Source organism: Bos taurus, chromosome 3 (assembly GCF_002263795.3).
Source record: "Bos taurus isolate L1 Dominette 01449 registration number 42190680 breed Hereford chromosome 3, ARS-UCD2.0, whole genome shotgun sequence".
Classification (NCBI taxonomy): domain Eukaryota; kingdom Metazoa; phylum Chordata; class Mammalia; order Artiodactyla; family Bovidae; genus Bos; species Bos taurus.
In genome coordinates this window covers 66,938,239-66,961,891 of record NC_037330.1, presented here as the reverse complement: position 1 = coordinate 66,961,891, position 23,653 = coordinate 66,938,239, and the positions used below count along the sequence as shown (strand labels likewise).

General features: G+C 35.5%; 1 protein-coding gene across 5 annotated transcripts in view; it reads right to left on the bottom strand.

Annotated features, from left to right (window-relative positions):
- Positions 1–2,033: 2,033 nt before the first annotated feature.
- The window catches only part of USP33 (ubiquitin specific peptidase 33), a 59,274-nt gene continuing 37,654 nt past the window's right edge, over positions 2,034–23,653 (bottom strand). Inside the window, exons 11-24 of one of the 5 annotated variants that reach the window (XM_005204394.4) lie at positions 21,626–21,766; positions 20,353–20,468; positions 19,061–19,233; positions 18,865–18,935; positions 18,178–18,211; positions 16,055–16,100; positions 15,443–15,623; positions 14,867–14,993; positions 13,733–13,902; positions 12,525–12,606; positions 11,701–11,809; positions 4,839–4,941; positions 3,647–3,715; positions 2,034–3,216 (exon numbers count right to left, since the gene is read on the bottom strand). In XM_005204394.4, coding sequence (XP_005204451.1) covers positions 3,059–3,216; positions 3,647–3,715; positions 4,839–4,941; positions 11,701–11,809; positions 12,525–12,606; positions 13,733–13,902; positions 14,867–14,993; positions 15,443–15,623; positions 16,055–16,100; positions 18,178–18,211; positions 18,865–18,935; positions 19,061–19,233; positions 20,353–20,468; positions 21,626–21,766 — 1,580 coding nt within the window. In that variant the 3' untranslated portion in view covers positions 2,034–3,058. 5 annotated transcript variants of the gene reach the window in all.

Below are 23,653 nucleotides of genomic sequence, written 5' to 3'. Positions count from 1 at the left end.
TCCTGCTTTCTCTCTCACATGTTTATTTCATATAGCATGGTTTCAATCCTAAGAACTTAATCATGTATTTCCTCCCAAGGTCATCCCTTCATACTACTATAGGAGTTATCACACTAGAGAAATTTAATACTGAAATATTATCTAATGTATATTCCCTGGCCAATCCAAATTTTCCCAACTGTCCTAATATCACTCCTTAAAAATTTTGTCCAATCCAGGATCCAATCAAGGACCATTTTTTTGTAATGTTTTCTTAATCTTGAGGCTTTGTCTTTCATAACTAATTTTTTGAAGCACCTAGGAAAATTATTTTGTATAATATGCCTTTTTAAAACAATTATCTTGATTTCCTCCCTCATGATTAGATTCAGATTAAATATTTTTGGCAGCCTTCTTACATAGATGTGTCCTTAAAAGTTACACATTTTGAAAAGGAGAAAGAGAATAAGGGATTATATCAAGTGCCAAGTTAAGTATGTATAACAATACCCCTAACTATCATAATCCTATTATCAAGTATAGCAGACACACAGATGTTCAGACCACCCTTCAAGAAAGTACTCACTCCCAGATGAGAATAGAGTGCTTGGCTGACAGCATCTCGCTGTTAGTCCCTCCAGTGTCAATTGGAGGTCATTCTCTTTTCCAGGTAGCCCCTAGTAACAATAAAAGAGCCAAGCCACTTCTGCCCAGCTGTGAGACTTCTCTAATGGACAACCTTGGTTAGGTTTTCACTGTGCTGCAGAGACGGTCAGGTCTGCATTATGGTCTACTAACTCCTGCTCAATCCTGCTTCCTATTTTCTTTCACTGATGTTACTCTTCAAGAAAGCGTTTGCACTTCTTGCTCCATCTCAGTGTCTGCTTCCTGGAAAACTCAGCCTGAAACATTCTTGTTTAAGAGATGAAAAAAAACAAAACAAAACAAAACAGGAGATCTGGGAACTTTAAGTGCTATTCCAAACCAATTCATAGTAGAAAGATGACTTCTCTACTATTAAGAGGATATGTATATAGGCAAACTGACTCCAGGGTTCAAAAACTAATCACTTTCATGTTATAAATCAGTGTAGTAGTCTTAAAATATTGTATCAGTATCTCTTAACTGCAATTTTCCTACTTTTCAGCTCAAGTAGTTCCAAGAAAATCATCCTCAGACAAACCGAATTTTTTAATTTGATATCTATTAACACATATGCCAACTTTTAGCTGAGTCTATGGGGTTAACCCTTTATGTATTATTTTGTTATGCATTTAGATGATTATAATGTTAAAAAAAAAAAGAGTTCTTAGAGACCAGTACTCTTTTTTTGGCCATCCCATGTGGCAGGTGGAACTCTCCCAACCAGGGATCCAATCCATGTCCTCTACAGGGAAGTGTGGAATCTTAACCACTGGACCACCAGGAAGTCCAAGACCAGTATTCTTATCAATATTATATATCCCAATGACAGATGCTATTAATGAATCTAATGCTAACACCATAATCTGTTTTAAAATAATTCAGTGGGCGATAATATACCATGGTGAATGAAAACAGTGGTATAAAGTTACAATGACTTCAGTTGTAGTCCGTATCTGCTACTTCTCTGCTGTACATATGACTTTGGGCAAGCTACCTAACCTAACTCACAGGGTTATAACCAGGATAAAGTGTAAGTAATACACTTAAGAGTGCCTGAAACATCATAAACGGAAAGCACTAAACCTTTTTTGATTATCTCTTAAATGGCAAGCATTATACTAATCTCTGGTGATTCAAGACAAATCAGTAATATCATTCAAACCTTGAAGAGGATCACAGCATAATCATGAGAAAGAAGAAAAATAAAAGCTATCTATATTTTTAAAAATTCAAATAGATTCTAATGACTGATTATTTAATTTCATTAAATACCAAAACTTTAAAACTATACCAAAACTATACCAAATGACTTAATTTGCATATTGCTGATTAAGAAATAATAAGACATTAGTTCAACAGACTTTATACCCTTCACCCTTAATATCTGCCACATAAACACAACATCCAAGTTATACATTTTTAAATCCTTTTTATTGAACTGATTTTAATAACACTGTTTTAGCTGGTGGCATCTGCCCCAGACCAAAACAAAGCCACTGTTAATGCTATTGAACATCCTCAAAGTAATCCCATTTGTTTTTGTACTTGGAATATAATTAAACTTTTGACATCACATAATCAAGCAAATAGCAGTGCATACTATGTTATTCAAAAAGACTTTATGCATTTCATTTAAAAAATCATTTCACAAGAGGCTTCAGCTTTATCAACACATTCTACACTTCATGCTCTCAAAATAAAAGTGCCCTAAAACTAACCCTAAGTTTCTTCTTTTTTACTGTTATTAATGAACACTATTCAGGGTTATAGGAACTGAAATTTAACATTTTACAGTATAAGAGGCAATAAATTATTAATATCTGCTGACACAAATTCCACTCAGACTAAATACATCATTGCTACATTCAAAAAGACATTTTGTAAATATTAATATGCTAATTCATATGCTGCAGTGCAAAAGAAGTGACACCCTAACAGTTTCCTGAGCTTTAGGAAATTAACATCTTTCTGACTGTGACTCTCAATTTAAAATAGGTTCTTTATAATATGAAGCCATGTCAAAACTATACAATTAAATTAGGTTTTTAGAGAACTGAAAAGATTGGTCAGAGTTATGGTGGTTTAGGGTAATGAAAAGGTTTTCAAAGCAAAAGTATTTACAAAGCTACAAAGGACTATGGATTTACATGTAGTATAAAGATCAAAGATAACCTGATTGCCAAATGATCACAATTATCCCCTCTCTTTCAAAAATATTACACTGAAAGACTTTATAAGTTATCTAGCATTAAATATGCCAACCTGTAGAATATTATACATTTAACACATTCTTCCATAATGCCCAGTAAGAAGGAATAAAAGCTAAAACATTAAAAATCGAGAAAATAAACATGCTTTTAGGAATGTTTTTGCATGGGAATATGCTAGGGGAAGTGAAAATGATTTCTCATCAGAACTCTATATAGCCTCAAAATTACAAAGACCGAGTTTCTACTTCAATTTTTTCTTCTGCTTGTACTGCATCAGGATCAACATGAACAACTGGAGGCCGCAAGATAACTTCGGGCCCTCCACCATATATAGACTGTAGAAAATTCCATGTTTCTTCAGAAATCTGACCAGAATCTGCTCCTAAAAATCAAGTACATAGAGAAAAAACAATATTTACAAACTTTCATATTCATATTGCAAAAGCTTTCATAATGTACCCCCACTATGAATACTCTAGGAATAACTGAGAAGTTTCAGAACATGAATCTTCAGGCCATCAGCCCATATAGTTATAGGCTGCAACTTTATGGTCTGCCTTAAAAAGTTAGAGATTTTTTCCCCACATATTCTTTTTAATTAATTTTTATTGGTGTACAGTTGCTTTACAATGTTGTATTAGTTTCTACTGTACAGCAAAGTGAATCAGCTATATGTACACATATAGCCCCTCTTTTTTGGATTTCCTTCCAATTTAGATCACCATAGAGCATTGAGTACTAAGAGTTTCCTGAACTACAGAGTGTGAAAAATCACTAACAAGCGAAGGCTTAATAGTATTAGTCAAACTTACCTTGCCTGAGTATCACATTGCCACATTTGGTGACTGCAATTTTAGTGTTATCAATAGGACCTGGAGGATCTAAGTTAAAAGGCAAAACAAATAATCAAAATATATAAATGCACCAAACAACTACATATTTCTGAACATGAATTGATGAAGGATGTAACTGTTTAATCAGATTATTTTTCAGTCAGATTATTCTAGTCAGTTCTTAACTGTCTTATTCCAAGCTTCTTTCTTTTTGGGTCTTAGTTCTCCAAAACAGAACCAGGAAAGCAGACAAGTGAAGTTTTCTCACTACCATCCAAAATGTAATAAAAATAATTTCTTAACTATCCATTTGGGGATTACAGATTAAAATGCACTTTTAATGCTACAAAAGAACAATTCCTTTGTAATTTAAAAAGAATGCAACTCTCAGTTTCAGACTGTCATTAAATTAAAAATATTATACAATGAAATGCTAAAATGCATATATATATATTTTTTTTGGCTGTGCCTGAAGGTGTGCAGGATCTTAGTTCCCTGACCAGGGATTGGACCTGGATCCTTGGTAGTGAAAACACAGTATCCTAACCACTGGCTGTCAGGGAATTCTCAAAACAAATCCTTTTTTAACGGGAAAAAACTTTGTTTTCCCCTTGAATACAAAAGTATAGTGCACCTTCATTATCAAAATACTTTTAAAAGAAAAAAAGGCACAAGAGAGAAAAAAATACTGTGATCCCACTACAGAAAGACAGGCAAATTATTTTCGCATCTTTCTGGTCTTTTTGCCTTTGTACATGTTTGCCTTTTTAAAGGTTCCAACTATGCATACTATATTATAGCCTTTTTCATATATCAAGAACATCTTATTTTTTAATTATTAAACACTGCTATACAAATAATTTTTAAAGTTCATATAGTATCCCATTGTAACAGATGCACCATAGTTTAACCAATCTTATTGTTGGAAGGATTAAAAAAATGTTTTTAATGTTAGGATTGTAGACTAATTTTTATTTAGTTCCCTTACACTTTCCATGAATATGCTATAATTTGTGAAAGTTTTTAAAAAATTAAAAATAACCAAAATATAAACTAGACTGTATGATCCCTGATCTCTTGTTCAGTAGTTTAATTCCAAATACATATATTCAAAAAACATTTGTCAAGTAAAAAATTTGCAAAGAATTTTGTCTTTCTGTTAAACACTTACCTCCATCTTTACCCTTCACAAAACTTTCCCATTCTCTAAACCATTGCATACTGATGCAATAAAAAGTAGCTGGAGAGTCTTCCTCTTGGAATGCTCTGTTGAGCTACAGAGGAAAAAAAAATCAGTCACTTAAAGTCTAGAACTTTTGTACTACAAAACTTTTGTGTTTTGTAGCAGAATACAACCATTCTACTTCATTATCTGATGAGGCTAATTCCTCATACACAAAGAATGTGATGTACGTTGATGCTAAGTTATCTTAATAGGACATGTTAACACCTGATAAACATTCAATCAATCCATCTATTGAGTTTTAAGACAAAACCCTAGAGTTATGGAATAATTACAGACTTGCATTTTAAAAAACAGCTTTAAAAAATAAAAAAGTTTTATTAAAGAATAATCCACCTACTATTAACATAAAGTTCAATGGTTTTCAGTTGTTTATAGTTCTGCAACCACTACTGCAATCCATTAAAACATTTCTGACACCCCAGAAAGTTCCCCTGCACCCGTTTGCAATCAATCACTTCCTCTCAGCCCCAGGAAACCACTGATCTACTCTACCTTTTTATAAAAAGAAGTTTCATATAAATGGAATGAGACATCACATAGTCATTTTTTATCTTATCTTCTTTCACTTGGCATAATGCTTCTAAGATTCATCATATGCATGCATCAGTAGCTCTACCTTTTTTATGCGTAGTTGTACTCCATTGTAAGGATATACCACATCTTGTTTATCTATTTGGCACCAGATGGGTATATCAATTATTTCCAGTTTGGGACAACTACGACCAATTCTGCTATGAGCATCTGTGTACACGGTTTTGCAGACTTTAATGATCATTTCTCTGGTGTTGTGTGAAAGTTGCTCAGTCTTATCCAACTCTTTGCAACCCCATGGACTATACATTCCAGGGAATTCTCCAGGCCAGAATACTGGAGTGGGTAGCCTTTCCCCTCTCCAGTGGATCTTCCCAACCCAGGGATCAAACCCAGGTCTCCCACATTGCAGATTCCTTACCAGCTGAGCCACAAGGGAAGCCCCATTTCTCTGGTGTAAATACCTAAGAATGAGACTGCTGAGTCACGTGTTGCTGCTGCTGTTCAGTCGCTAAGTTGTGTCCGACTCTTTGTGACCCCATGGAATGTAGCATGTCAGGCTGAGTCCTGTGCTGAGTGGTTGTTTAACCTCTAAAAAACTTTCAAGCTGGTTGTCATTTGGCATGACAAAGAGTTGGTGGCACTCTTTGTTGGGCACACTACATGCCCACCAACAGTGTTTATGAGAATTCTAGTTTTCTACATTTTTGTCAGAACTTGATATTGTCCTCTTGTTTCAGTCATTCTAAAAAGTGTGTAATGTAGCTATAATTTGCATTTTACTAATGACTAATGAGAATGTGTACTTATTCATATGCTTAGTTAACACTCATATATTAAGGATAATGTATATTAAAATATTTTGCTTATTTTCAAACTGGAATATCTGTCTTCTTGAGTTGTATGAATTCTTTACATAACCTGGATATAAGTCCCTTGATGATAAGTGATTTACAAATGCCTAGAACTGGATTTACAAATGCCTAGAACTGGATTTCGGAGAAGGCAGTGGTAACATACTCCAGTACTCTTGCCTGGAAAATCCCATGGACGGAGGAGCCTGGTGGGCTGCAGTCCATGGAGTCGCAAAGAGTCGGACAAGACCGAGCGACTTCACTTTCACTTTTCACTTTCATGCACTGGAGAAGGAAATGGCAACCCATTCTAGTGTTCTTGCCTGGACAATCCCAGGGATAGAGGAGCCTAGTAGCCTGCCATCTACGGGGTCACACAGAGTTGGACATGACTGAAGTGACTAGCAGCAGCAGGACTGGATTTGGGTCTACCTTCCTAATGTACTTTCTTCTAGTATCAGCATTGCAGGTCTTACTGATTGTCCCATTAACTGAGATGATATACCATCCCACATTACTCTGACAGTGTAACTAACTTTACATAAAATAAACGAAGAAGTGGGCTCACATCCGTAAGATTCACTAACTTTACCATATGTTGTTGTTCTTTAGTAGCTAAGTCATTTCCAACTCTTTTGCAACCCCATGGACTGTAGCCCACTAGGCTCCTCTGTCCATGGAATTATCCAAGGAAGAACACAGGAGTGGGTTGTCATTTCCTTCTTCAGGGGATCTTCTCGACCCAGGGATTGAACCTGCGTCACCTGCATTGGCAGGCAGATTCTTTACTACCGACCATCACCTAAAAGTCGCTGGCCTACTGAATACTGTTTTTGTGTCTAGGTGACAAAACACTGTGGGCCTGGTACTGTCCTATATGATGCAGTATATATCCCAAACTGTATAGTCCATGGGGTCACAAACAGTCGGTCAAGACTGAGCAACTTTCACAAAACACCAGAGAAATGATCATTAAAGTCTGCAAAACGCTGTACAAAGGGTTTTCTTAAACATTTGACACAAATGATAAAAACCTAGAAATACTGATATAATACTAGCATCTAATCCTCAGACTCCATCATTTTTCTAAATGATGCAACAATATTGTTTATAGTCAAAGAATCCAGTGAAGAATCACCTATTGGGTGATTACTGGCAGTCCAGTGATTGAGACCCTGCACTTCCATTTCAGGGGGCGTAGGTTTGATCCCTGGTCCAGGAACTAGGATCCCACTTGCTGCATGACCAAAAAAGCACCCCCCAAAAGAGAAAATCCCAAGAATCACCTGCTGCATATAACTTCCCATTTCCTTTCAGTTCAGTTCAGTTGCTCAGTCGTGTCCGAATCTTTGCAACCCCATGAATTGCAGCACGCCAGGCCTCCCTGTCCATCACCAACTCCCGGAGTTCATTCAAATTCAGTCCATCGAGTCGGTGATGCCATCCAGCCATCTCATCCTCTGTCGTCCCTTTCCCCTCCTGCCCCCAATCCCTCCCAGCATCAGAGTCTTTTCCAATGAGTCAACTCTTCACATGAGGTGGTCAAAGTATTGGAGTTTCAGCTTTAGCATCAGTCCTTCCAATGAACACCCAAGACTGATCTCCTTTGGAATGGACTGGTTGGATCTCCTTGCAGTCCAAGGGACTCTCAAGAGTCTTCTCCAACACCACAGTTCAAAAGCATCAATTCTTCGGTGCTCAGCTTTCTTCACAGTCCAACTCTCACATCCATACATGACCACTGGAAAAACCATAGCCTTGATTAGACAGACCTTTGTTGGCAAAGTAATGTCTCTGCTTTTGAATATGCTATCTAGGTTGGTCATAACTTTCCTTCCAAGGAGTAAGTGTCTTTTAATTTCATGACTGCAGTCACCATCTGCAGTGATTTTTGGAGGCCCCCCCCAAAAAAGTCTGACACTGTTTCCACTGTTTCCCCATCTATTTACCATGAAGTGATGGGACCAGATGCCATGATCTTAGTTTTCTGAATGTTGGCTGAGCTTTAAGCCAACTTTTTCACTCTCCTCTTTCACTTTCATCAAGAGGCTTTTGAGTTCCTCTTCACTTTCTCCCATAAGGGTGGTATCATCTGCATATCAGAAGTTATTGATATTTCTCCCAGCAATCTTGATTTCAGCTTGTGCTTCTCCCAGCCCAGTGTACTCATGATGTACTCTGCAAAGAAGTTAAATAAGCAGGGTGACAATATACAGCCTTGACGTACTCCTTTTCCTATTTGGAACCAGTCTGTTGTTCCATGTCCAGTTCTAACTGTTGCTTCCTGACCTGCATATAGGTTTCTCAAGAGGCAGGTCAGGTGGTCTGGTATTCCCATCTCTTTCAGAATTTTCCACAGTTTATTGTGATCCACACAGTCAAAGGCTTTGGCCTAGTCAATAAAGCAGAAATAGATGCTTTTCTGGAACTCTCTTGCTTTTTCCATGATCCAGCAGATGTTGGCAATTTGATCTCTGGTTCCTCTGCCTTTTCTAAATCCAGCTTGAACATCTGGAAGTTTATGGTTCAAGTACTGTTGAAGCCTGGCTTGAAGAATTTTGAGCATTACTTTACTACCGTGTGAGATGAGTGCAATTGTGCAGTAGTTTGAGCATTCTTTGGCATTGCCTTTCTTTGGGATTGGAATGAAAACTAACCTTTTCCAGTCCTGTGGCCACTGCTGAGTTTTCCAAATTTGCTGGCATATGGAGTGCAGCACTTTCACAGCATCATCTTCCAGGATTTGAAATAGCTCAACTGGAATTCCATCACCTCCACTAGCTTTGTTCGTAGTGATGCTTTCTAAGGCCCACTTGACTTCACATTCCAGGATGTCTGGCTCTAGGTAAGTGAGCACACCATCGTGATTATCTGGGTCGTGAAGCTCTTTTTTGCACAGTTCTTCTGTGTATTCTTGCCACCTCTTTTTAATATCTTCTGCTTCTGTTAGGTCCCTACCATTTCTGTCCTTTATATAATACTATTATTTGCCAGCAAAGGTCCATCTAGTCAAGGCTATGGTTTTTCCAGTAGTCATGTATGGATGTGAGAGTTGGACAGTAAAGAAAGCTGAGTGCAGAAGAATTGATGCTTTTGAACTGTGGTGTTGAAGAAGACTCTTGAGAGTCCCTTGGACTGCAAGGAGATCTAACCAGTCCATCCTAAAGAAGATGAATTGGTGATGGACAGGGAGGCCTGGCATGCTGCAGTCCATGTGGTCACAGAGAGTCAGACACGACTGAGCAAGTGAACTGAACTGAATACTATTATAATCTATTTTGAAGTACAAATTATCCAAAATTCAGCAAGGAAAAGTCCCTTCAAGCTGGCTTTTGTGTACTTCTGACATTTCCCCATCATTCTTCAAAGACTTCTTAACTTTTTGGAACAGTATGGAATTCCAAGCTCATCTTGCAATTCCCCTGCCTCAGCCCTGAAAGCAGTCATTTCTCCAAGGAGGGCTGGTCACTTTGACTACAGAAAGATGTTTAGAAGCCAAGATCTGAAAAAAGCTGGGTATGCTCAATCCTACTGGAGTTATCCAGGCCTTTTCGGAGACAAGAGTTAGGAAATTAATTTAGGTACATCATTCATTTCTATACACATGTACACATACACACATTCATAACTCCATATGTATGTGTATGGCCTTCCCAGGTGGCTCAGTGGTAAAGAATCCACCTGGCAATGCAGGAGACGCAAGAGACTTGGGTTCGTTCCCTGGGTTGGGAAGATTCCCTGGAGGAGGAAATGGCAACCCACTTCAGCATTCTTGCCAGGATAATCCCATGGACAGAGGAACCTGGCAAGCTACAGTCCAGAAGTTCCCAAAGAGTTCGACATGACGGAGCACGCACACACATATGCACATGTCTATGACAGTGAGTTCACAAAGATATCTACAATTTTAATCCAATAACAAAGAGTCCGTTTTAGTTTTCTCTCTTTCAATATTTGTAACTCCTTTATCTGACAATAAGAAATCTGGCTCTCATGATACCTGTATTCACTGATCAATCCTACATATGGAATCAATCCCACACAAGGAATCAGTCCCTCAAATCTACCACCACCACTATGCTATGCCTCTTCACATATCCATCTCCAGCCAACATGGAAAACCATTTCCATGTTGCCTGTGCTCCAACACCCTTGACCAGGCCCACACTACTACAAAAAGCTTTCTTTACCTTGTCTGGGCTCTGAAACCGCACTGTGAGCCACTGTCTCTGCTCCTATCTCTAGTATGGCAGCCTACCCACCTTCCATATTTCCTGAAAGTCAGCTATGGTCTTCCTGATCTTCACTGACCAGTTCTTTTAATAGTTACTTAAGTCTTGCATTGCTTGTATTCCTATTCTACTTAAAATACTTAGAATGGCTTCTATTGATCAAACCCTAATGGATACAGTCATTAGCTATCTAAGTATTCATGGAATGACCTATTTTTAATATTCAACTAAAATATGCCTCTTTATAATTAGGAAGCAAATGAGGCTCAAGAACAATAAATCAATCCACACCTGTAATATTCTCCTGTGTATGTAAAAATGTCTTTATTTAGGCAAGGACACACACAAAAAAACACCTCTAAATCTATGAAAAGAAACAGGTATGTGTGAAGAGAAGTGTGTGTCCACAACATGAAATGTACTATTCATCTATAGTATCTACTCAATAACTTCTCCCCATCTTTTACTAAAAGAATCTCAATTTGCCCTTACAGAATTATCCCTCCACAAATATAATTTGAACAGGAATACATGAATATGCCTCTCAAGTGACCCAAACTCTATAGGATTCTCTACTAGGAATTCGAGTAAATAAGTAGTTGGAGCCATTTTACTGACAGTACCACTTTGAAGAAACTTACTTCATGCTACCTAGACAAATGGAAGTGTATTCTTTCTCTCCACAAAACCTGGTTATTCAGCTCTTCCTATTGATTCTGTGATCAGACTCTCTATTGCCTGTAATCAAGAAACATCTTGTAATATATTCACTTTATGGGAACTAGGTATAAGTATAGAAAGCTTCCCCAAACAATATTTACTTTACAAAGGGGTGAAAATAGAGAATGCAATCTGAGTAGATGCCTTCTGAAAAAATCACTAGCTTATCAAAATCTATAATTGACTATTTCAGTAAGATTTCTTGCCAGTGGCAATACATAAACCAAAATTTATTACCAATCCATGAAAACAAAAATCCACAAAGGAAGAACTTAACTCACTAGAACTACAGTCACTTTACTGGGGTCTCTCACTGTTATGTGCCCATAACACTTAAAATCTATTACAACTCTTTCATCCAATCATTTCACTTACAGAGTTTTTCTAAGGGTCACTTCTTTTTCTTTATTCTAGATCATTTTTCTAATTTGAAAAGCATCATTTTTTTACCCGAATAAAAATTTCCAATTCAGTTTTTCTTCTTTTTTCAATTTTCTCCGCTTCAATCTGGCAAGTGTGACAAATGTACAGATGGTTGACGGCTGGTCCTCCTCCATACCTAAGGCATGAAGAATATTAATAATTATGATAATCTGGAAGAAAGCTGATCTAGGAAATGTATCCAAGTTTTCATAAAATGGAAAAACTAAATTATTGTGAGGACTTGATTTTATGCTTTTCAGGGTCAATGATTGTATCAGTTTATTGATTTGTCTGCTTTATCATATTTGAACTTTCCCTTACAGCTACTTTTGTTACAAAATGTTTGTGGCAACAATAACACACAATAAAAGAAGTAGCTGTCAAAAATTAGCATGTTTATATGTTTATAAATCTTAGGTTATACACAGCCACAGTTTTAATCAAGTTTTAATCAGAAGGAGACTTCCCCTGTCCACTCAAGTAAGAATTCATGAAATGAATTATTTTCAATATTTAAGAAATATATTAGGGGATTGTGTGAAATATTTTTAAATAAAATTTAAAACTTTAGAGAGTTAAATATCACAGCATACCTTTATAGATAGACTATCAGAACAGCCTTTATAGATAGACTATCAGAACAGAAAAATTGGAATTAATTATCTAGATCAGGGCCACTCTAGCTACAAAAGTCTCTCCAGTCATGCTTCAGCGTGAATAAATGAAGGAAAAAGGGAATATTCTACATAAGCAACATACAGCACAAAGAGCACATACAAAATAACCAATCTCTCTTTAACAAATTTCATAAACTGATTTTCACAATATCATACTGATTAAAAAAAACAAACCTGCTATATAGGTTATCCCAAATGTTCTGAGGCAGCATCAAAACCAGGTCTTCAATATAACCAGCTTTTCGTGGAGGAACACCTAGAAAAGTTTAAAATGAATCTGTCTCGTTCCTTTTGTTAATTTTAACTGATTAATTCTTAGCATTTTTTCAATTATTATTCTTAAAAACTCTCCCCAAGAGGTAGAAAATTAAGTATAAACATACGTTCCTGAAGAGATATTTTCTCTTGAAATATAGAGTAAGTTAACCAAGATGTTCAGGTATTTAACTTACATAAATCTTTACTAAGCCATGACTATGTATTGGGGCAAACCAGAGATAAACCAGAGACAATCTTTTCTTCATGGAGCTAATAAGCCAGAAGAAGACATTTAGAATTTACATGAATAACCAAAAGGCAGGCACAGATAAATGCCATAAAAGGATTATAGGGAGATTCTGAACAGGAAGAGACTTAAGTTAATAGCTCAAGTGGGAGAAAGTAATAAGAGAAAAATTCACATACAGAAATATTTTCAAAGTTTAGATTTCTAAATCCAATACAGGACATTTCTACTATTTCTTGAGGTTTCGCTGCAAAAATAATAAATGAGAATAACAAGTCTTCGACCATGAAATTTAATTAAAAGTGTCACACTAAGGTATTATTTGTCATGGGAACAAGCAGTAACACAGTCAGTCACAAAGGGAGAAGTTATATTTAGCAAATAACTGCATGAGGTTTTTGTTGTTGTTGTTAAATTTCAAGTACATTTTTTTGGTTAGGAAAAGAGCCAGCTATTCATTTAGACAAAAGGGATAAGAGCCATGGATACAGTTGGAGCTGGATGTCTGTCAGCTGAGAAAAATGATGAGCAATAGAAGTGCTCCCTGTACCTTAATTGGGTGTTTATGCATCTGTCTTTACTATGAAACTGGAGCTTTGAGAACAGAAACAGTGTTTCTGGTATTTTTAGACTCTAGAACAGCATTTGGAAATGGTACCCAATAAATATTAATATCTATTCTATGAAGAGGCTATAGATTACCCATACTTATAAGAAAAAAACTAATTTCTGAGACCATAGTAAATTAAACACATTTAAGTTGGAATGCAGATGGGAAATGGAAAATAAATGGAAGAGGAAAGTCCTTGGCTCTTGTCTTATTTGTAAATTATTTAATAGAAAATTCCTACTACTACTTTTCATTAGAGTTTCTTACCTCCATGAATACAGAGAAAATCATTATTTGAAATAGGGCCAGGTTCAGCAAAGGTCTTAAATTTATTTAGCCACTGTCGAGAAATATAAAACTGAAGGAGACTTGGTTCCATTATGTTCAACAAATTTGATATTCTTCGCCTCTCTTTTTGTGCTTCTTCACTGCTCTTCCTATTAAGGACAGTAATTCATTATATTCAATAAGCATTTTACTCCATTAGACTAGTAAAGTGGATTTTTCCACTTCCTTATTAGACTTTGCATACACACTGATAGAGTTATCCCTCCATGTCCATGGGGGACTGGTTCCAGGAACCCTGCAGATACCAAAGCCTTATATAAAATGGTGTAGCATTTGCATCTAACCTGTGCATATCCTCTCATATACATTAAATTACTTCTAGATTAAACAATACCTAATACAATGTAAATGCTATGCAAACATTAGTATATAGGGCATAAATGGTAGCTAGATAGTTACTGGTGAGCAATTTCAAGTTTTGCTTTTTGGAACTTTCTGGAATCTTTCCCTCCCCAATATTTCTTATCTGCCGTTGGTTGAATCCTCAGATGCAAAACCCATGCAACATGGAAGGTGGACTGTGCTGTGAATCTTATTAGGTCTTGAAAATTATTCATAAGAAATATATTGTACTTTGCTCCCTGCTTTCCCCACTGCATTATAACCCTAGGGGTCATATCTAGGTGATAACTAATGTATCCACATAACTACTGTTAGAAAACAGACATTCAAATGATTGCTAACAAGACAGTAGCTTGTACAATCTTTTAGAGGACACTATAAAGTATTTTATATTAATACCTCCTTTATTGGCTATGTTAGGAGAAAATTTGGTATTTAGTTCCTACTATCAGTGCCTAATTTTTAAAAGTAAAACAAATGTTTCTAAAACAAAATATAGCCCTTTGCCCCTCAACTAAATGATTTAACATTTTCTTAACAAAAGATCATTCTACACACAAACTTTCACTTTTACTCACATAATGAGAGTAAAATAATTTCTAATCTTTACTCAGCAATCCACTTTGAAAGTCTTAGAAGTCACTATTGACCTTAACATGAGACGCTTTGTCATCTTTGTCAAAACAGCCTACTCATGAGTTATTACCTCACCTGTAGAAGAGAACATAAGCTTCTGCATTTTGTACAGTAGACTCTGAAACTTCAGTGACACTCTGGTCGTCAAATTCATACCAGAGATTATTTAAATTGTTTCGGCAGTAGGCAATATAGTGTCCACCTGAATTTAGGCAGAGAAAATTTAAATTATTTCAGTGATACAAAATTAACACAAGAATGGAAGATAAAACTAGTTTTGTAGCCTCAGTTCCTACCTAGCAGAGATATAGCAAGAACTACCCTATTTTTCCCAGTAGGTACCCTTACCACCATTACTGGAGGAAATGAAAATCGTAACAAAGAATGCAATCTTAAAAAAACCAGTGTAAAAATAATCATGTTAAAATCCTTACTATTTATCTTAACACAAAATGTATTTTTACTATTTTAAACATGAGAGTAAAATTATTCAAATTCCTAAAATTTCTGACGTTTTTAAAAACCAAAATAAAATAATTAATAAAAATCTACTTTTACACTTTTTTTTTGTTCAATCAGGCCTTGTTTAAGAGATCAATTCAGATGTTTCTTTTTTTAATGTAAAATCATATGTCAAACTTGGATACTTACTACTTGCAGTTCCATGGTGACAAATGACTGACAGAAGATCATAGGTAACAATTTGCACCGGACTATCTTTAGCAAGAAATGGTTGAAGATCCAGGCCTTCCAGTGGAAATGAAACATGGGTACTGATTTTGGTGGAAAACATCAGTTCATGTCTGAATCTTTTAAGATGGATGCACAAAATCTTTTTAAAAGAGAAAGGTAGGATTATTTCAAAATTTCTTGTTCTAGACAAAGGAGTCTATTAAATACACTTATTGTCAAGATTAAACATAATCATCCAATTCTGATAACCTGATTCCAGAGATGTTAAAATGTGGAAATTATGAAATGTGGTACTTCCTAAGTCCATAGCTACTGGTTTTTCCAATTTTACACTTTATACCTGCAAGAACCTACAATGTCTGATTAAACTGTGTTTAACATAGTTTTATTTACTGCTAGGGGCACTTACTTGATATGCAATCCAGTATTTTAAAAATGGATAATCATAATGGGTACACATAGCGACTGACCACTTCACTCTTCAACAAATGCTAAACAATTCACTGCACTGTGTTTCATTAAAGCTTTACCTACCACATAAAATAAAATGAATTGTCATAAAGCCCATACCTCAGGAAACTTTTGTACTTTACAAAACTTTACTCCATTTCTCAACCTAAGGGTAAAAAGGGAAAATCAATTTTAATAAAACTGTTTCCCATACAAATCTACAAAACCTTTAGTATTTTCAAACATACAGCAAATCTTTTAGAAAATGCAGAGACAAAGGTATCAAACTAAAAACGCTTACTACTGAATTATATGCTACCAATTAAAAACATACTAATAAAACACTGGAATCACTTTCTGTAAAAAATTATTTAAATTAAGATAAAACTTCAGAGTTATGTAGTTCTTTGATGAAAAATCTACTTTCTGTGGTCTGGCTATGCCTTTAGAACATTCATGTATCAACTGAAACTAGGTAAAATAAAATCCTAGTTTTATAGAACTGGTTAGTCAGGTCAATATATTATATAGCCTTTATTCTTTTTCTTTTTTTATAAAAATGTATCTATTTACTTGGTTACACCAGGTTTTGGTTGCAGCATGTGGAATCTTTTATTAATAGGCCCCCTCCATTGGGAACATGGAGTCTCAGCCACTTGATCACCAGGGAAGTCCCTACAATCTTTACCCCTAAATGTGGAAATTAATAACGAGATAAAGAATGGTTATTATTAATAATCAAATTTTTTTTTGGCCATATCACATGGCTGGTAGGATCTTAGTTTCCCAATCAGGGATCAAACATGGGCCCTTGGCAGTGAAAGCACAGAGTCCTAACTACTAGAGTGCCAGAGAATTCCCAATAATCAATATTAACATATACCTGACAGATCTCAGGGCTTCCCTGGTGGCTCAGAGGTTAAAGCGTCTGCCTGAAATGTGGGAGACCCACGTTTGATCCCTTGGTCAGGAAGATCCCCTGGAGAAGGAAATGGAAACCCACTCCAGTATTCTTGCGTGGAGAATCCCATGGACTGAGGAGCCTGGTGGGCTACAGTCCACGGGGTCGCAGCGAGTCGGACACGACAGAGCGACTTCACTTTCACTGACAGATCTCTACTTTGGATTCTGGATTCTGGGGTGGATGCAAGTTCTTTTTCACCTTCACTATTACCTTTTTTTTTTAGCTGGCACTGTTTTCCCAAGAAAGATTCCCCCTCTGGGCCAACTCTGTCTTCAGCTATCAACTGTGGCTTCCAGGACAAACTGATAATAAATACTTTCCAATTCACTAGAAGTGTACTTTTTTCTAGAAAGTACAGGCAGCTTTTCTTCCTTACTGACCAAACAGTACACTTTACCTTTTTGTCATGAAGACAAATAGCTGTAGATCAACATTTCCCTGGATTTTTGACAAAAGCCAGAAGTTTGCATTATGAAGATTTTGTATCTTATTAGGAGATCTTTATTTTTCTATTAGAGAGATTCAGAAAAACTTTCTAGTTCATTCTACCTCAAACGTATTTGCTTTCAATTCATTTTTCTTTTCTAACTCATCACCAAGAAGACTTAAAAGCCTAAATTTATCACAAGATAGAAAAAGGTAGCTAGTATAAAGAAACAAAATCATTCTTTTTGTTTTTTAAATAGTATGATGCTTTTTATTGTTCATATTTTACTTATTTTTTAATGTTGTCCTGGTTTCTGCCATACAACTTGAATGAGTCATGATTTAAATACATCCCTTCCCTCTTGAGCTTTCCTCCCTCCTCAAATCCATACTTTTCTTATCTTTTTTATTTGGCCCTCATATAGCAGGTAACATTACAGACAGTATAACCTTTCTGAATTTTACATAGACTTGAAACTATGCACTTTATAATCACTTTCACTTCTTAAATCTAGCCTGTTATGGTGAGAAACCAGAAGAGAATACTGCATTATTTATGATGGCAGAATTAACCTAGGTAATAAAAATGCATGTTATATATCCTAGTATATGTCTGTAATATATATGGAAAATGCTTTTTTGCAAAATGACATACTTACCTTATCTCAAAATACACTATCACATATTAGCTAAGCCTATTAAATTTGTTAAATTTTTAACCTTGAATTTGTTTTACAGAATAGGTTTCTTCATTTTTACTAGGACAAATCTCACATGTCCAATTCAAATAACCAAGAAAAATATCATTTAAAATACAAAGCATGCAATTAAAAGCACTGCCAATGACACTTACTTTTTGCATTTTTCACAACTGTACATATTGTCACCTGAGGATAGAACAGACCTGGTTATTCCTCTCCAACTAAAAGCAAGCTATTTTCTTTTGGTTTTGCACTTCTTTGAGTTTCTCACGCTGATCCCGTAGAACAGTAATGCATTTTTCAGTCTCTGCTCAAGTCAGCATATTAACCTTGTCTACAACACCCTCTTGTTTTCAACCCAGAAGGCCCATCTCAAATAACACTGTGCCCACTTATTCACTCAACAAAATTCAGACTGCCTATTGTATGCTGAAGCAAGGTGCTGGCACCCCAAAATAGTGAAGGATTAGATTTAAATATTACTTAGAAATTCAGACTAATTCAGATACACAGTCTTTTATACTGGCTGAATTTTCTCTTTTTTCAATCTCAGAGCAGATTTAACTTCAAATATCTATTTGTCTAGTGTACTAGTACTAGTACTAGTGTAGTACTACTATTGTCTAGTACTACAGGAGTTTGTATCAGTTATTTCAGGATATTACTTATAGTATTTATGTCGTCATGATAGATGCTGGCACTGTGGCAATATGGGCAAGCACTATTTAAGCTGCCTCAAAATTTAGCTTTTATGAATACATTTCATATTTAGTCCTACTAATCTTTTAGCTCACTCACAACAGTTTAGCCACAGATGAAAACTATTTTGTATTTCTTACCTTTTAGTTCATCTCTGGCAAAGAAGGCAGCAAGACAATCTTGCAAGGTTACTACTGGACCCCAAAACCAGCTAGGGACACATGAGACAACAAACCTGAAACATCATTGACAGAAAAAAGAAAGGAAATGTTCTGCCAGTACAGCAGAAACAGCAGCTTTAACAATGAACCAATAACAAAGAAAATACACACATACCTCTTCACATACTCCATGAAAAAAGCTATCCACCCTTGTGGAGCATATGCTTCGCCACATGATCCTGCTTTGACTATAGATGTTGGATGACTTGACGAATGCAGTTTAGCAAGGTCTTCCTTGCCAGGAATTGGCAAGGACAGATCTTGAAAGGTCTCGAGGGTTACAGACACCTAAAATTGTTTTGTGTTTTAAGAATGGGATGAAAATAATCCAGCACAAACACCTGAGGACAGATTTTAGACGGCAAAGATCCAAGCAAATTATAATAAGGAAAAAACCCAAACACCAAACTGTTTTTTATAGTAATAAAGCAAAAGTAACAACTAAAGCAAAACTGCTTTGCACCGGGAACTGTTCTAAATTTTATCTTCACATAAACCATAACTACCAACATCCCCATTAGCTGAGAACACAGTGGTAAACAGAAGTACCTCACACCCAGCCACTGTAGCTTGAGGTTCAAACTGTTTATCACTACTGCATTTATTTTTGGAAATGACCTCTAGTGATAGTTATTAAATGTAGTTTAAAAAACAAGATGCAAAACCTAAACAGCTGAAAACATTTCAGGATATTTCTATTTAAATAACTGATACATTAAAATAGACTATTGAAAACCCTTAGACTTGACTTAATTCTAACACAATAACAGAAAACTTTCTTTGGGTTATTTCTTTTTTGAGATATGTCATTTTACATTTATTTTAATTATATTCATCACTATACCGAAGTAAAACCATTCTTAAAACCTCTATGAAGTTCAGGAATTTAGAGGTATTATTAAAAATCTCATGATGATATTAATTTACGTATCTTCTGTATAAACCTGATACTACTTTTATTATCTGAATCCAATCTTAACATGAGAAAATATTTACAAACCATATAACCAAGTGAGATGATACATTCATAGCCTTGTACAAGTCAGTAACAACTGTTTCCTGCTAATTTCATCAGCCTTGGGAGAATATGTATGTGTTTCAAATTCTGGTTGCTGAGCAACATATCTCCTTTATTTGTGACCAGAGATGAAGAACTGAGTTAATTCTTCCTGCTAATGCATGCCTGTTCAATGACAAGTCAAGACCCATCCTTAAAAAAGTATGCTGCTATTACTTCCAAAAAACAAGTTCTAGTCTTAGAATCAATTTATACTTATGCAAACACCTGAAATACAAGTATAATCATCAATAGCAAAGAGAAGGAATTAAAACTTCTCATACCATAGTCAGTTTTTTTTAAAGCATTTGAAAGAAATTTCCTGTGTATTATAATTCTCACATACTCACCCTGTCACAAGTCAGACACTGAACTGAACTAATGATTGTTCCATCAAATATGTCTGAAATAACACTTCGGTATTTCTTGTGCTGTTTTTTTCTCTTTGGAGATAATGCAGATTGAACTAGGATTGAAAAACAAGTATAGAAGAATTTTTTCTTTTAGAAATCAAAATAGTTTCTTTACATTTTTTCTGAAACTATTAACAGCAAAATTACTCTGCTGAAAAAATCTGTCAAAATACCATTCAAAAGCACTACCTAAAGAAAACACAAAAAACGACCAAAAATCCTCAAAAAGAAACTGTGACGAAATAGAAAGGGTTCAGTCTCCCCATCTTGACTTCAACCAGAACAGTTATGCTTTTACTTATTTGTTGTTGCTTCCAAGTAAGGCTTTATTTGAAGAAAGGATTCTATTAAGTTTTTGAGAGTTCTTTATATATTCTAGACACAAGTCCTCTGTCAGCTATGTGGTTTACAAATATTTTCTCCCAATCTTTTCATTCTCTTAATAATTTGCCAAGAAAGATTTTAATTTTTTTTCATTTATGGATCATGCTTTTTATGTCTTTGATGTCTTTAAATAATTCTAACACAAAGTCATAAAGACTCTTTAACTTCACGCAACATTAAGCATAAAACATAAAACCCAATCATCCCACATCCAGGTGTTTACCCTGAACAAGTGACAATTTATGTTCATACAGAAACTAGTACATAAATATTTATTTAACTGCCAAAAACTGGAAACAAACTCAAATATCCTTCAGTGAGTATACTCACTGAGTTCAGTCACACAATGAAATACTAAGTAATAAAAAAGAACTATTCAGACATGTAATGTGACTGTATCTCAAATGCATTAAGCTAAGTGAAAGCAGCCTATTTCAAAAGACTATGTGCTTTATGATTACATGTATATGACATTCTGGAAAAGGAAAAACAGTAGGAATAGAGAACAGATAGGCTGGGGCCTTGGGAGGGAACGGAACAGTACGATGGATGGAACAGTACTATGAGGGACTTCTCTGGGGAGCTGGAACTGTTCTACACTGTGTTTGTGGTGGGGGTCCTAACAATCTATGCATGCGCTGAAACTCAGAACCCTATGCCAAAAGAGTCAACTCTGTCATACATAAATTTGTGCCACACACACAAAAATATTTTAAATCATGGCTGTATAAAATGATGCTGTCAATTTTAAAAAGCCTGAATAATATTTCATAATTAACACTTTAAACTATCAAAGCAAAGAAACCTGAGTAACTGAAACTTCTACCTTTTTTGTGTGTGGGTGGCAATCCTGGCCACAAATTGCCTGATTTAGGAGGGCTTGCTGATAATCTTGGATTAACACCTTCATTTGATGGGAGGATCTGTGGTGTAGACAGGTCATTCAAATGGACATCAGTAATATATTCTGTAATATTTAAAATTTGTATTATTACCTTAAATAGTAAAATTATTCCACCTGTCAAAGAAAGTTTTTTTCATTTGAGATTTTGAACACAATTCACATTAATAAATGTCAGGTGAAATACTCAACAGACATTATGCTTGCTAAGTGAGTAAGCATTAATTACTGTTAATGTTATTATTAATGTTGATAACACATTACTGTTGTAGGCAATACAGAAAGTGTGCAGTGGAAATATAAAGCGGAAGAGGACTGTATTTGTCCTAATTTAGTATTTAAAAAACTAAAGCAAATTGGGGCAGTTTTTGAAAGCTTTAAAACCATATGGGAGAAAAAGAGATTATCTTCCCAAACTAACATAGTAACCAAAATCCAGGAAGAAATTTGGGCATGAAATAATTATAAATTATTTTATTCTTACTGTAATAAAAGGAAATAAAACCCTCTGTCAGAAAAAAACATCATTTTTTGAGCATTAAATTATGAATAAAGAAAATATAAGCTCTATGAGAGCTATCTTGATTTGCTGTTGGATTCCTAGTATATAACATAGTTTCATGGCGAGAGACTGCTAGAAAAGCATTTGAGTGAAGAAAAGAGAAGTGTACATAAAAGACGCTGAAACAATGATTTCAGAGATTTTTCCAGATAATGCACAAGAAATGACTTTTATGACTTTCACAGAAGCATTTCTCATTACTATCTCAACCATGACTAAAAGTAGACTGATAATACTAGGGGAAGAAAATAGGAGGAGAGGAGGAGACTCACTCTAGGCCTTTTAGAAGGGAATAAAGTTAATACAATCTAGGTCAGGGAAGATCAGAGATTAGCAAATGATCCCTACAAAAGACCAGATGTTACATATTTTGGGCTTCCCTGGTGGCTCAGACGGTAAAGCGTCTGTCTGCAATGCAGGAGACCAGGGTTTGATTCCTGGGTTGAGAAGATCCCCTGGAGAAGGAAATGGCAGCCCACTCCAGTACTCTTGCCTGGAGAATCGCATGGACGGCAGAGTCTGGTAGGCTATTGTCCATGGGGTCGCAAAGAGTCAGACACGACTGAGCGACTTCCCTTCTCTTCACTTATCGTCTTTGTCACATTTTTCAATCAGAAAATGTAAAAGCTCAGATCCCTGATCTAGGTCATCAATTAGTTACTAACTGTAAGAATAGACTTGTTATGGAACAATAAAGAACTAGTAGGTCACTTAATTAGGTTTTTTTATGAGGAAAGGTTAGATAGCAGACTGCTAAGTCTTTCAATACTGAAATTTTACATAACTAATGATTAAACAACTTCTAACCACATCTAAACGTCTAAACATTATGTCAGTATAATCAAGGGGCCTGACAGGTTTTCTTGACTAGAAGGCATTTATGCACTGCACACAAGTATTACTGCACAATATTAACGCACTGAACCACGAGTATTCCTGTGGTTAAGGAAATATCCTTCTTCTCCAGAAAAAAGTTGGGTTCATTCAAAAACCTTAGTAAATTCAGTACTGCCCACTATTCAGTAATTATAGAAGATAAAAGTTTTTATGTTCCTTGTCTGCCATTTATTTTAAGATCAGAGAATCTGAACCTCTAACGGTTTGATTTTCTGTGGTTTGGAGAATTAAAGACCACATTAAGCTAAGACAAGTTAACCCAAGAAAAAATAAATGTAAAATGCAAAACAACTCAACTGTCTTTCATTTGGCCACTTGCTCTTTCTCAAAAGAACAGTGACCAGGACGGTGGTATAATCTCTCATAACAGAGTTCATTATAATACATTAAACTCCTATGCCAAGCATACACTAAATATTTTGTAACTGACATGACTCAAATGACAGCAATCTAAATCTAATAGTCTATAATTTGGATTATTTTGCTCTTTTACA